Here is a 15332-nt window from a genome sequence, read left to right as displayed (position 1 = left end):
GGTGCACTTTAAATTTCTTCAGCTGGGTATGCTGGCTCCTCCCCTCTCTGCCCCCTCCCACAGGCAGTTATAGGTAAAACAGTCCCCGAGGGAGAAAGGACATACTTGAGAGAAGGAACATAACAATAATGAGTGGTGAGATTTACACACCAGCACACCACTAACATACAATGACCAGCAATGGCTGGCAACAAAACAGCAACAGCGGAACAGGTAACCATATAAAGAGAACCTGCAGAAAAGTCAACGCACTGAGGCGGGTGCCAAATATCCCTTATGGACTACAAGAAAAGGATTTACCGGTAGGTAATTAAAATCCTATTTTCTCATACGTCCTAGAGGATGCTGGGGACACCAAAAGGACCATGGGGTACAAACGGGATCCGCAGGAGACATGGGCACTTTAAGACTTTGAATGGGTGTGAACTGGCTCCTCCCTCTATGCCCCTCCTCCAGACTCCAGTTAGATTCTGTGCCCAGAGAGACTGGACACACACCAGGGGAGCTCTCCTGAGTTTCTCTGAAAAAAACTTTATTTAGGTTTATTATTTTCAGGGAGACCTGCTGGCAACAGACTCCCTGCTTCGTGGGACTGAGGGGAGAGAAGCAGACCTACTTCTGTGAGTTAAAGGCTCTGCTTCTTAGGCTACTGGACACCATTCGCTCCAGAGGGTCTGATCACTTGGTATAGCCTAGCTGCTCGTTCCCGGAGCCGCGCCGTCGTCCCCCTCACAGAGCCATAAGAAAGAAGCCGGGTGAGTAACCGAAGTACAGAAGACTTCACTACAGACGGCAAAAAACTTCAGTGTCTCTGAGGTACTGCGCAGCGCGCCATTGCTCCCACACACAAGCGGCACTACAAGGGTGCAGGGGGGGCGCCCTGGGCAGCAATAGACCTCATGTATTAGCCTGGCAAAGAGGTATACAGTGCACAGGCACTGTATACAGACCTCCGCCAGTATAAAAATTCTGAAAAGTAGCGGGACTGAAGCGCGCTGATAAGGGGGCGTGGCTTAGGCCTCACTGCTCAATCCAGCGCCATTTTCTCCTCACCTCACAGAGATGCTGGCCCTGCCAAAACACTGATGAACAGCTCACAGTGTAGAACGGGGGGGGGGGGGGGGGGTGTCACAGATGTTTAGTGCAATATAGGTAAAAAAAATAAAGCACTATATATATATATATATATATATATATATAATGAGCATGTGGTATATGAGCTGCTAAACATTTTCTGTGTTTTCCCTGTCAGATACTGGGATCTACCCCTTATAGTCAGTGTAATGTCGGTGGGTGTTTAGTACACGTGTGTCGACATGTCTGAGTGCTCTGCCACAAACGGCTATGGGAATCCCTCTGTCGGCACCGCCGGCTCCTGATGGTACTTGATTCATGAAATTAAGTGTCAACATGTCAGTAGTGGTATGTTTTTCCAAAATAAAAAACTATATGGGAGACACAGGCGTGTGTGGGTGACCCTGTCAACACCAACTAATCTGACTGGGTATAAATTAACATGATAATGTGATGCATTTCAAAAAGCTATACCTGTATATATATATGTATATGTATGGTACGGTTGCATTGATCTGTGGCTCGAGCACAGACGTAGTAATATTTGTGGGGGCGTAATATTAATAATATATATATTTCCTTCAGACCCCTCGTGGTCGCAAAAATGTTATTTTGCCCAGTTACTGCTCCCTGTTGTCGACACGAATGCTATGTCTTATGTCGACCATAATGTTTCCCGATTAGATCCACAACATCGACATTCAGTACATGTTTCATACACATTAAGAACGTATTAATTTCACTAGGGACCCTGCTGTTCCTGACAAAGATATATATATATATATATATATATTAAATATGTATATATAGATATATGTGTGTATATGTGTATTTAAATGTGTATATTTATACAAAAAATTTATAATGAATGCTGAAGTAAACTTTTCCTTTTCATGTGCTGGTCGCTCGGTTGAATAACTCTAGGTCAGCCGTGACAAGATGGTTTCAAATCATCACGAGGAGTCCGAGTGTTTATTCTTTTCCCGCCGTGGATAGAATAAAGTGAGAGTCAACCCCTGTTCTGCACGGGGCCCTGTCACAAAGGATCGTTTACAGGAAGCTAAGTAATATTTTAATTATATGCTTTGATTATACTTGCATTGCATGCGCAGGGGGGAGTGCTTGTATTCAGAAATGGTCGGTTACTTGGTCATCCGATATAATTACCCTGGGGAGAGATGTGATACTCTTTAAGTTGGGTCATATCTAGAACATTGCAGCATACTGCCGTGCGACTACAAGGGATGGGACTTTTGGGTGCGCGGGCCACTTCCATGGCGGTCTTGGCTAGGAGGACGTTGTGGATTCACCAAAGGGATGCAAATGCTGACTCCAAAAAGAAGTGGAGTCTCTTCCCCATGAAGGTGAAGCCTGATTTGGTGATGGCCTAGTTAATTAATATGCTCTTGGCAGGTGCCACGGGTAAGTCTACCTTCTTGCCCTATGTCCCCTCACAACGGTTGGTGACGCATTGTTGTAGGATGCAGTCATTTCGACCGAATAGATAAAGATTCCCCTTTCTTTGCAGGTAAAGGAAGGTAAAAAAGGTAAGAGGTCAGCTGCCTTTTCAGGTTCACAGGAGCAGAAATCATCCGTTGTTTTCTGCCACGTCCACCGCAGGACGTTGGGTCTATCTTGCGGGGGCCCACACCGGTGGGACCACGTCTAAAATTCTTTAGTCAGTCCTCGAAAGGACATGGACCAGTGAGTTAAGGATAGAATCCCTAGGGGGACATACGGGAGTTTCCAGGCGTTCCCCTCACCAATTTTTTCAAATCGACCTTACCGATCCTCCTCATGACAGGCAGGTAGTATGTGACGCAATACAAGAGTTGTGTCAGGATCAGGTCATTGTCTTGCTGTTCCGGTTTAAAAAAAAAAAAAAAACAGAGAAGAAGCTGTTATTCAAGCTTTTTCGTGCTCCCGAGGCCGGACGGCTCGGTCAGACAAATCCCAATATTCCTGCTTAAACTCCATGAGGAAATCTCTCATGGCAGGGTTCTCCACTCTGAAAGAGGATAAAGGAGGTCTAATTACGGTTTCTTCCGCATTAGGCTTCCCTGAGGATTGTTGTTACCATTTCACCAGGGTGATGGCGGTATGATGGGTTTCCTTCGATAGTAAGGAGTCATAATTATTCTGTACTGGATCGCTCTCCGAATTACGGAGAGATCAAGAAGCCAAATGGTGCAAAACATTGTTTTCTCCTTGACAGTTCTTCAACAACAGGACTTGCCAGAATCCCTGTTGGTCCCAACGACGCGGTGATCGGCTTGGGCAATATTATTAGATGCAGTACTGAGGAGAGTTTATTTGCTTCCACAAAAAAAAAAAACGAAAAAAAACGGAAGCTCTGAGAATTCACAGTCTGGCAGACCTGCAACGGTGTCAATCCGTCAATACATTCAGTTGCTGAAAAAGATGGTTGCGGCCTACGAGGCCATTCAGTGAGCAGGTTGCAGGCCTGAGTGCTTAGCAGGACCTGTTGGACAAGTGGTCCAGTTCCCACCTGGGATAATTATGGTTTCAAGACCAGTATCTCGCTCCTGTGGTAGCGGCGCAATTCTCACCGAGGACAAGTGTCATGTTAGGATACTTGTCGCCTCATTAACGGTCTAAAGTTAAGGGCCGTTATAACGGTTTTCCACAGACAAAAACCAGAGAAGAAATGGCACAAGCTAGAAAGATTTCCCGCTGGGCGACGAAAACATTTACGCGGTGGACACGTTCTCCCTCCAGGAGGGTTGAGTCTTCATCAAGCGGTTTTCACAGAAGTGACAAGTCTTTGGAGAATCCCGCAAATAGACAAGATGGCGTCTCGCCTCGACAAGAAACTTCAGAAATATTGTTCCAGGTCGAGGGTCCCTCAAGCGATAGCGGTGGATGCCCTAGTGACACCGTGGGTGTTTCGGTCGGTCTATGTGTTCCCTCCACTTCCATTTTTTTCCAATGATGTTAAAGATTATAAGAAGAACAAAGGTTCAGGTGTTCCTCATTGTTCCAGACTGGTCAAGGAGGGCTGGTGTCCGGATCTTCAGCAATTACTCATAGGAGATCCCTGACCTCTTCCTCTGCGAGAGGATCTGTTATAGCAGGGGCCGTGTGTGTTCCAAGACTTACCGCGGTTTCCATTGACGACTTGGAGATTGAACGTCGGATCCCAGCCCGAAAGGGTATTCCCAGTGGAGTCATCCCTACTCTTCTTCAGGCAGAAAAGAAGTAACGTCAAAACATTACCACCATATTTGGAGGAAATTATGTGTCTTGGTGTGAATCCAAGAAGGTTCCTACGGAAGAATTCCAGTTGGATCGTTTTCTCCATTCTTTTGTTACAAGATCGTGTGGATGCGATCTTAGGTTGGGCTCGATTAAGGTTCAGATTTCAGCCTTATCGATTTTCTTCCAAAAACAATTGGCCTCCTTTCCAGAGTTTCAAACTTTCGTTAAAGGAGTCTTACACATCCATCCTTCCTTTGTGCCTCTGTGGGGGTGTGGTTCGTTTTATCGGCATCCGTTTGTGCGACAATGTTTTGAACGACCACGATAGTTCGAACAACACAACTCATCGACTGTCTGTATATCGGCAGTATCTTTAGTTCGACATGTATTTGATCGACCATAACAAATGATCGACAGCTACTTTATCGAATATTTTACTTAGACATGGATTAAGATCGACAGTAGTTTGCTCGACAACTGCGTTAGACCGACAGTAACTAGTTCGACATTAAATAGGCCGACTGCCATTAAATCGAACATCTTTTAGTTCGAAATGTGTTAGACCGACCACTCATTTGGTAGACAAAACTTAGATCGACACTTAAAAGGTTCGAAAGGTAATAGGTCGACATACACAAGATCGACATAACTAAGTGCGACAAAACTTAGATCGACACTTAAAAGGTTCGAAAGGTAATAGGTCGACATACACAAGATCGACATAACTAAGTGCGACAAAACTTAGATCGACACTTAAAAGGTTCGAAAGGTAATAGGTCGACATACACAAGATCGACATAACTAAGTGCGACAAAACTTAGATCGACACTTAAATTGCACGACATGTAATAGGTCGACATACACAAGATCGACATAACTAAGATCGACACTAATTACTTTGACAGATAACATATCTAAGATATCTACATGTAAATATAGGCCAATATAGTTTCAGTGCATGCTGGGATGTGTAGTTTCTCCACACCTGGAGTGCCACAGTTTGGACATGCCTGACATACACAATACACATCTGCAACGCTGACACCCTCCCCCCCCCCCCGCCCGCTATTCCCCACGATACCCGTCCAAAGTTAGACGCCGCCTCCATCCCCCCTAGTCACCCCGCTGCCCGTCTACATTTACACGCCTAGCTAGACACCCCACTACATTACGCGCCCCATGTTTCACCGTGGCACTACAAGTAACACAACGCCCTGGCACTGCTCCCCGCTCTGGTAGCACAGTCACACCCTTTAAGAACACCCCACCCATGTCTGCCAGCACACCTGGGCACCCGGCTGCACATCTGCAACGCTGACACCCTCCCCCCCCCCCCCGCCCGCTATTCCCCACGATACCCGTCCAAAGTTAGACGCCGCCTCCATCCCCCCTAGTCACCCCGCTGCCTGTCTACATTTACACGCCTAGCTAGACACCCCACTACATTACGCGCCCCATGTTTCACCGTGGCACTACAAGTAACACAACGCCCTGGCACTGCTCCCCGCTCTGGTAGCACAGTCACACCCTTTAAGAACACCCCACCCATGTCTGCCAGCACACCTGGGCACCCGGCTGCACATCTGCAACGCTGACACCCTCCCCCCCCCCCCCCGCCCGCTATTCCCCACGATACCCGTCCAAAGTTAGACGCCGCCTCCATCCCCCCTAGTCACCCCGCTGCCTGTCTACATTTACACGCCTAGCTAGACACCCCACTACATTACGCGCCCCATGTTTCACCGTGGCACTACAAGTAACACAACGCCCTGGCACTGCTTCCCGCTCTGATAGCACAGTCACACCCTTTAAGAACACCCCACCCATGTCTGCCAGCACACCTGGGCACCCGGCTGCACATCTGCAACGCTGACACCCTCCCCCCCCCCCCCCGCCCGCTATTCCCCACGATACCCGTCCAAAGTTAGACGCCGCCTCCATCCCCCCTAGTCACCCCGCTGCCCGTCTACATTTACACGCCTAGCTAGACACCCCACTACATTACGCGCCCCATGTTTCACCGTGGCACTACAAGTAACACAACGCCCTGGCACTGCTCCCCGCTCTGGTAGCACAGTCACACCCTTTAAGAACACCCCACCCATGTCTGCCAGCACACCTGGGCACCCGGCTGCACATCTGCAACGCTGACACCCTCCCCCCCCCCCCCGCCCGCTATTCCCCACGATACCCGTCCAAAGTTAGACGCCGCCTCCATCCCCCCTAGTCACCCCGCTGCCTGTCTACATTTACACGCCTAGCTAGACACCCCACTACATTACGCGCCCCATGTTTCACCGTGGCACTACAAGTAACACAACGCCTCCCTCCAACTGTCCCCCGAACACCAGCTATCACCAGCCATGTACCCCAAGACGCACACCGCTCTCTCTAGCCATCTACCCCTCTCCCACCATAAGCTCCCCCACAGCCGTGTACTGCCCCTATACGCCCCAGCACACCGGAACGTCACCCCGTTCTCGTGCTGAGGTGCAGCCAGCATTCCCCATTGCACTATATGTGCCAAAATTACACCAACACTACAGCTACATAATCCCCGTCGATAAGTACTGCAAGCTCCATAATGGCAGAGTTTGCTTAAATTAACCGTTCACGGACAACGTTCCAAGATACATTCCGGTTACTGTTTTTTTTTTTTTAAATTTGATTTAAATAATGCTATCACTGATGACACCAATCAAAACATAACATGTCCGTTCGCGCTGAAATCCAACCAATAAAATATACTCCTACATAAGACAAATCAACAGTTCAGTATAACCTGACGTATAGTGGTGCCACTAAATTAGCCAATAATACTACATGATTCCTACTTGAAGGAGGAGCGATGTTCCCGCACTTTTACACAGAATATAAACTCTGTCCCTCCCTTGCATAGGCGCCATTTGCTTGAGACTGCTAACTGGCTGTATACGGTCTGTTAGCGTCTTGTGATTGGCTTCTAGCGATTCTGATTTACATATCAGAGCTTTTCTGGAGAAGTGACCGTGACAAGAATTCTTCATACGAAGAGGAGAAGACCAATCCAGTTTTTTTTTCTCATCTTAATAGGTAAGCGCTGAGCTAAATGTACTCTGTCTTTCTATTACACTATCATGCTAAATAAACTGTCCCATGTTTCTTATTATCTCTTCCAACTGCTATCCCTGCCACTGCTGATTGGCATTATTTGTATATCTGTTACTGCAGTGTGTGAGATGTCGGTATCTGGCACTGCTTTCTGGCATAATGTGTGTATTTTTCACCGTTTGTTTGCCAAATGTGTATATCTGTCACTGCTTGGGTTCATTATTTGTGTATATGTCACAGCTGTTTGGCATAATTTCTGTATTTGGCACTGCTGGGTGGCATAATTTGGGTATCTGGCACTGCTGGATGGCATAATTTCTGTATTTGGCACTGCTGGGTGCCATAATTTCTATATTTGGCACTGCTGGGTGGCATAATTTGGGTATCTGGCACTGCTGGGTGGCATATTTTATGTATTTGGCACTGCTGGGTGGCATAATTTCTGTGTTTGGCACTGCTGGATGGCATAATTTGGGTATCTGGCACTGCTGGGTGGCATAATTTCTGTATTTGGCACTGCTGGATGGCATAATTTGGGTATCTGGCACTGCTGGATGGCATAATTTCTGTATTTGGCACTGCTGGATGGCATAATTTGGGTATCTGGCACTGTTGGATGGCATAATTTCTGTATTTGGCACTGCTGGGTGCCATAATTTCTATATTTGGCACTGCTGGGTGGCATATTTTGGGTATCTGGCACTGCTGGGTGGCATAATTTCTGTATTTGGCACTGCTGGGGTTCATTACTTGTGTATATTTGTAACAGCTGGTTGGCAAAATTTGGGTATGTTGCACTGCTAGTATACTAATTATTATTATTATTATTATTATTATTATTATATATTAGTATGAATTTTTTTTTTTTTTAAGTTTTTTTTTCAGAGATGTCCGAGGAAGAAGCAAGGAGGCTTTCTCTATCCGCACAGGAAGAAGAATCCTCGGAAAGACAGCAACAAACATCACCAACCGACCATGGCAGAGTTTCGCATGAAGAAGCGGACTCGGGAGAAGAATCCAGCAGCAGGGCACCCAACTTCACAGATGAAGAAACGGACACCCTAATCAATCAAGTTGTTCATCACTCCTTTCAACTTTTCGGATCGCCGGCAAGAAATGTTCATCACCGATTCAAGGGAACGACGTGGAATGAAATCTCTGAATCAGTTTCTTTGGGAGGTGGGTTCAAGCGAAGCAACGAAAGTTGCAAGAAAAGGTTACGCGACTGTAGAAGATCCGTCAATCTCAAGATCCAAAAAGGGCAAAAATTACACAAGGATTGGGAAAAGAAGATGGAGAACTACTTCGTACTTGTGCAGGAAGAAATGGCAGGAACCAGTGCAGAAGGTATTATTTTTAAAAATTCTATAAAATTAATTTTTTAATATTCTTTTTAAAAAACTAATTATTTCAACAAAAATTTAAATTTCGTATTTCTTTCAAAAGGAGCCACAAAATATTCTACGCCAACAAAACATAGCACGCCACAAACGGAAACAACGCCAAAGAAGAAAACAAAATCGCAGAAAGGTTAGGGACATATCGTATTTTATATATATATATATATATATATATATATATATATATATATATATATTCAAAAAATATTTTGTATGGAAACAAAACTAATAACTACAGTATGTTCTTTATATAAATATTACAGATTCCACAGTTAAGGCAAAGAGAAGAGTTTCTTTTGGATATCCGACAACTGGAGGAGGTGCTGAGGATACCGGTAAGGCATAGTTTTTGTACATGAAATTATAAATTTTGGTACATGTATATCTATCAATGGGTATATACCTCTAGCTTGCACTGTTTGCGTATCTTTAGCTGTCTGTATTTCTGGCACTGCATATTTTTGGGTTATAATTATTGTATATATCTATATTGACATTTTAGAAACCCAGATACAGCATACAATATTGCCGATTGATTCAACACTGCAAGCAGCGACACTTCAAGCAGAATCAGCCCAGATGCACCCACCCACGGTGCAGGAAGAAACATCATCCCAACAGCCACTTCCAGAAGAAAATTCATCACAGGGGCACCCACAGACACTGCCAGAAGAGTCCTTTTCACAGAGCTACCCTGCAATTGGAGACCATAATCTTGTTGAAAGAACAGAGCAAATTCCGGACATGGAAACTTCAGGCAGTGTACCAGAAGTCCTTGAATCAAAAACACCGGAAACTACGCCAGGAGGTAGCAATTTTATATTTATTTACAATTTAGGAGTGTTTAATTGTGTTCAACTGTAATTTGTTAAACTAAATTATTTACTTGTATTACAGAGTCATCACTCAATCTAATACTGGAAGCTTTAAAGAACATGGACCAATGTAGAGCTGAAGAAAGCCAAAGGATTAATAATCGTTTGGACAACATGGAACAGAACATCGACCATATCAAGACAGCTGTTGTTCAACAAAATGACGCAATGATATCGCTGGCCCGATACTACGATCAACTTGTGTCAGCACATATGTCGGTGGTTGGACATTGCAAGAGCATGGAGCAGAAGATTGAACAGATCAGCACCCAACAAAATGAACAGCGGGATGGAGAATCCCATCAGGAACAACTCTGTCGACAACACAATGATTCTCTGGAACATATTTCATTGCAATGCCAACAGATTGGAACAGGCCTTCAAAGCATGCTACTGTGGCAACAACAGTGCAACCTAAACACAAGCATGATTTCAACAAGCCTGCAGCTGATGACAGACGAAGGAAGAAGATTGCACAGCGCACAACCACAGCAGGCAGAACGAAGTTCGGAAGTCACAACACCATCAAACAGAACATCAATTGATCAAGAAATGTATGCTCAAGAAGAGAGAGGAGATCTGGCTTATCAAAGAGCATTGTCAGTTTTGAGACTGCAGCGTCAAAGGTCAGAAGAATTGGAGCAGTCCATAATACAGCAAGAGATGTGGAACAGAGCACAGCAGGAGATGTTGGAACAAGCACAGACAGTTATGTGGAACAGAGCACAGGAGGAGCATGCCCGAGCCCAGGAGGAACATGCCCGAGCCCAGGAGGAACATGCCCGAGCCCAGGAGGAGCATGCCCGAGCCCAGGATGAGCATGCCACAGCACCGGAGGAGCATGCCACAGCCCCGGAGGAGCCGTCAGGATCCCAGGAGGAGCCGTCCACAACAGCAAACTAGCCGGACACAGGGACCAGTCCGCTAATCAAGCACAGAGGCTGGCATAGAGCTTGGCGGAGGACTTGCCAAGGGTAAGTCATCTAGCTTTTTCCTCTTTCTTTTCCCCAACAAGCTAGGTATTTGTCCGTAGCGGTGTGCTAAGTTAGGGAAAGGAGATCAGCAATGGTGTCAGGGACAGTTAGTGACAAGCAAAGGTATTTTTTTTTATAAACTGACTGTGTCTTTTTTTCTTTACAGCATACCGACAACTGGCAAGACCTAATCGGAGAAGGGTCCAGTCCGCTAATCAAGCACAGAGGCTGGCATAGAGCTTGGCGGAGGACTTGCCAAGGGTAAGTCATCTAGCTTTTTCCTCTTTCTTTTCCCCAACAAGCTAGGTATTTGTCCGTAGCGGTGTGCTAAGTTAGGGAAAGGAGATCAGCAATGGTGTCAGGGACAGTTAGTGACAAGCAAAGGTAGTTTTTTTTATAAACTGACTGTGTCTTTTTTTCTTTACAGCATACCGACAACTGGCAAGACCTAATCGGAGAAGGGTCCAGTCCGCTAATCAAGCACAGAGGCTGGCATAGAGCTTGGCGGAGGACTTGCCAAGGGTAAGTCATCTAGCTTTTTCCTCTTTCTTTTCCCCAACAAGCTAGGTATTTGTCCGTAGCGGTGTGCTAAGTTAGGGAAAGGAGATCAGCAATGGTGTCAGGGACAGTTAGTGACAAGCAAAGGTAGTTTTTTTTATAAACTGACTGTGTCTTTTTTTCTTTACAGCATACCGACAACTGGCAAGACCTAATCGGAGAAGGGTCCAGTCCGCTAATCAAGCACAGAGGCTGGCATAGAGCTTGGCGGAGGACTTGCCAAGGGTAAGTCATCTAGCTTTTTCCTCTTTCTTTTCCCCAACAAGCTAGGTATTTGTCCGTAGCGGTGTGCTAAGTTAGGGAAAGGAGATCAGCAATGGTGTCAGGGACAGTTAGTGACAAGCAAAGGTAGTTTTTTTTATAAACTGACTGTGTCTTTTTTTCTTTACAGCATACCGACAACTGGCAAGACCTAATCGGAGAAGGGTCCAGTCCGCTAATCAAGCACAGAGGCTGGCATAGAGCTTGGCGGAGGACTTGCCAAGGGTAAGTCATCTAGCTTTTTCCTCTTTCTTTTCCCCAACAAGCTAGGTATTTGTCCGTAGCGGTGTGCTAAGTTAGGGAAAGGAGATCAGCAATGGTGTCAGGGACAGTTACTGACAAGCAAAGGTAGTTTTTTTTATAAACTGACTGTGTCTTTTTTTCTTTACAGCATACCGACAACTGGCAAGACCTAATCGGAGAAGGGTCCAGTCCGAGAAGACAACAGAATAATGATGCAGGCATAGAGCTACCAAGGTATGCTGCATCGTATAAGTCTGATTTTTCTTAAGTCACAGAAGATAATGGATACACATTAGTTTTACGGGGTATGGACCAGTTCTATATTTGCCTTGTGCACTTTAGTAAATAGTGTATGGTGGATGCCTGTTGTATTCCCATACTAACAGACGCAATTTTATTTATTTGACCGTAGGAGCCGGGCACACTTGTGCAAGATTGTTAATTATCGGCTTTTGTTTTTCACATTTATCATGCAGGACTGGTTGACACAAGCCTGCATGCTTAGTGGGACTTAGGGTTGTGTGGAACAGGCCAACCTCATATGGGCTTACTGGTACTGTTCCACGCTGATAGGTGACTGATCTCGCAAGCGCAATGTTATTTTGGCAGATTACACTAACAGGCATCACAGGGAAGCGCATCTCCTGAACTAAGTCTGGCTCCACAGCGGTACCAATCCTTCTTAGTAAGGGGGGGGGGAGCATTGTAGAATAGAAATAAAAATATAATTAACTTGATTTAGCAACCCAGCTGATTTGTAATTTTTAAAAAGTTGGTGTTGCGGTATCCATGTTCTGTGGTTCCATGTTGGCTCTGTGATAAATTGTGTTTTTCAATTTTCATGTGTGTGCGTGTGTCCCTTCACATTACAATGTCATGTTCATGTGTTTGATGCACAGCAGAGTGTCTATATTCCTCGGGTTAATATAGTAAATGTAACAAAACTATTAGACATTCTCAGGCGAGAGGGACTAATCAAAAAGATGCCATTAAAGGGATCATATCAAATATTTATATCAAATTTTAGCATACTGAGAAAGAGATGAAAAAGTTAACTCAGTCTATGGGTGACATGATGAATAGAGATTAAGTGACAATACCAGAGCCAGAGTCACAGACCCTTACCATTAGTCCAACAATGCGTACTGTGGCATATATGATGCAAGCTGACAATGATGATGAAGTGTCTTACGCAGAGTATGGTGATGTTTTTGGTCTGGGTCTGTATCTTTATTACAAGGGCTAAAATCTGTGATCTAAACCATAAGCCACATTATACAAATTACTGAGAAAATACGGAGGACATGGAGTCTTATTTCAATTTAATAAAAAAAATCATGTTTACTATTACAGCATCAAAATGGTCAAATGCTGTATTTGCAGAAAACTAAGTTGTGAAAAGTTGAGGTATGAGGGGACATGGTTATACATTAATATGGCTGTATTGAAAAATAACTCTAAATTTACTATTTTAATCTCCTTTTGCAGAACATCCATGATGGAAGAACCGAAGAATTTGGAACTAAATGATCATTGCGGCACAGAAGCCTTCTACAGTCAAAACCAAAAACATCAACCCTAAAGTCATTGTTCCAGGCATCAAATAAAGAAGCTGAAAAATGGGGGCATAGCTAAACTAGGACTTCAAAAACTGTAATCCAATGCTCGCATGATCACCAGCATTGATTGTTGGAACTGTTTTAAAAAAAATTGAGAATATTAACCACAAAAATCCATTATGTATGCAGCAGTGAGGCTATATGAACACGCTAGATGCTCATAGCATGCAGATGCACTCTGTTAGTGGCTCATTCGGTTACCTGTATTCCTCAGGATTCAAAATAAAGTACTTTATCTTGCATCCTAGAGGAAACTGGGGTAAACATTAGTACCATGGACAATAGACAGGTCCACTAGGAGCCATGTGCTTTTTAGTAGTGTTGACTAGCTAATCCCTCTATGTCGCTCCTAGTAGACTGTTTAGAAAATCTGCCTGGAGGAGAAATTCACAAGTGTGAGAGCTCCTGAGGATTTTAGCAGATTTTTATTAGTTTAAGGTTAGTATTTGACCGGAGAATGGGTTGGACCAGTATGCCTGCTTCGTTGGACTTGACACAAGGAGCACATGATGGAGTTATTCACAAGAACAAACAACACCCCTAACAGAGCATGAAGATATGAAGAGTGGTGAGTACAGTTCCGGCGTAACAATTAGCTTGTAGACTATGTATATGGCGGCACAAGGATACCATCTACAGACTACCACAGACAATAGACTGCGGAAGCAGACTACAGGAGAAACGTGTACATCCTGCCCTTCACAGGTGAGTCCATGTTTTTGGTTGAAAGCGATAAGTGAGTAACTAAGGCAATGGTGGGTAAGTATACATATCTTCCTTCCACAGCTATACCGGCTACGAAATCGTATACTGCCCCTATATTGCATTCCTTTTGGATGAATAAATAATAAAAGAAAAACACTGCATCCTCTATTACCTTGAGAGGGGAGTATTTGAAAAATGCAGCTACTGGTTTTCAGGAACAAAACTCAAAATCTGCTTACTCAAAGCCTTCAGACTCCCGGTGGACCCAACTGCCTGAGCAATAGGCAGGTGGGACCACGTTTTTAATTTTACGGATAACATATGGCCGACATCTGTCCTACATCCATGGGTAAAAGATCGTACTGCACAGGGGTAGAAGGACAGTTCTTTCAATGATTCTTACCTCACTTAGTTTTCAAAACAGGCTTACCACCTTCTAAAAATTAAAATTTGGATTCAAAATAAATCAATTTCAAAGCTGGTACTGAGCCCATTCATTGTACCATTTCCACCTCAGATAAAAAACATGGGTTGATACCCATTTGTGGGAATGAAAAAATAATGTTTGGTAAGGGGATTTTGGAAAATATAAGACAATGACCACATACACACTATATAATTTACTGTTAATAAAGGGATAATATCTTAAGAAATAGAGTTAAACATTTCTAAGCATTGTTTGATTTTAGGTACTATCAAGAAACAACGTGTACAGGGCCGGTGCAAGGTTTTTTGGCACCCTAGGCAAAAGTCAGCCTACAGCCCCCCCCCCCCCCCCTTCCCCCTCTATCAGTAAAAATTAGTTCTAATAAAGGAGTGAGGTGTGATCTAGAGTCTGTGCAAATAGCAGAAAAAGAAAAACTAGATATATACAGTATTGCATAAATGACATGTTAAAATGAACCCAGTTCCAAAACCAGGTAAGGTACAGTATAATACAGTACCACAATCTGTTGTTTTATATTATAGATAGGCACTATATCTCATTGTTAATAATACTGTGGGCTGAAAAGCCTGCAATTGTTAATAGGGCTCCTCATAGGGGATGCAGTTAAGTTGGCGACAGTCAGGATACCGACGCTGGGATCCCGATCACTGACACTTCTGACAGCCGGAATACCAGCTAACGGGCTATTCCCACTTGTGGGTGTCCACAACACCCATAGAGTGGGAATAGAACCTGTGGCAAGCGCAGCATGCCACCGAGGCTGCAGCATGGCGAGTGCATCGAGCCCGTAAGTGGACTCTTTGCACTCACCCTGCTGCTGGCATACTGACGGTCGGGATGCTGTTGTCGGTATACTGACGGACAGC

At 44.6% G+C, this 15332-nt stretch overlaps 1 protein-coding gene across 1 annotated transcript; it reads left to right on the top strand.

Annotated features, from left to right (window-relative positions):
- The first annotated feature begins 8260 nt into the window (after positions 1 to 8260).
- On the top strand, positions 8261 to 10612 carry LOC135051093 (uncharacterized). Its single transcript, XM_063957266.1, has 5 exons — positions 8261 to 8730; positions 8830 to 8913; positions 9047 to 9118; positions 9286 to 9591; positions 9681 to 10612. Exons 1-5 carry the CDS (start codon positions 8271 to 8273, stop codon positions 10559 to 10561), a joined length of 1803 nt encoding a protein of 600 aa, XP_063813336.1. The 5' UTR covers positions 8261 to 8270; the 3' UTR covers positions 10562 to 10612.
- Positions 10613 to 15332: the final 4720 nt, after the last annotated feature.

Source organism: Pseudophryne corroboree, chromosome 2 (genome assembly GCF_028390025.1).
Source record: "Pseudophryne corroboree isolate aPseCor3 chromosome 2, aPseCor3.hap2, whole genome shotgun sequence".
Taxonomy (NCBI): domain Eukaryota; kingdom Metazoa; phylum Chordata; class Amphibia; order Anura; family Myobatrachidae; genus Pseudophryne; species Pseudophryne corroboree.
The sequence above is the reverse complement of the archived record's forward strand: the minus strand, read 5'-3'. Positions and strand labels throughout refer to the sequence as shown.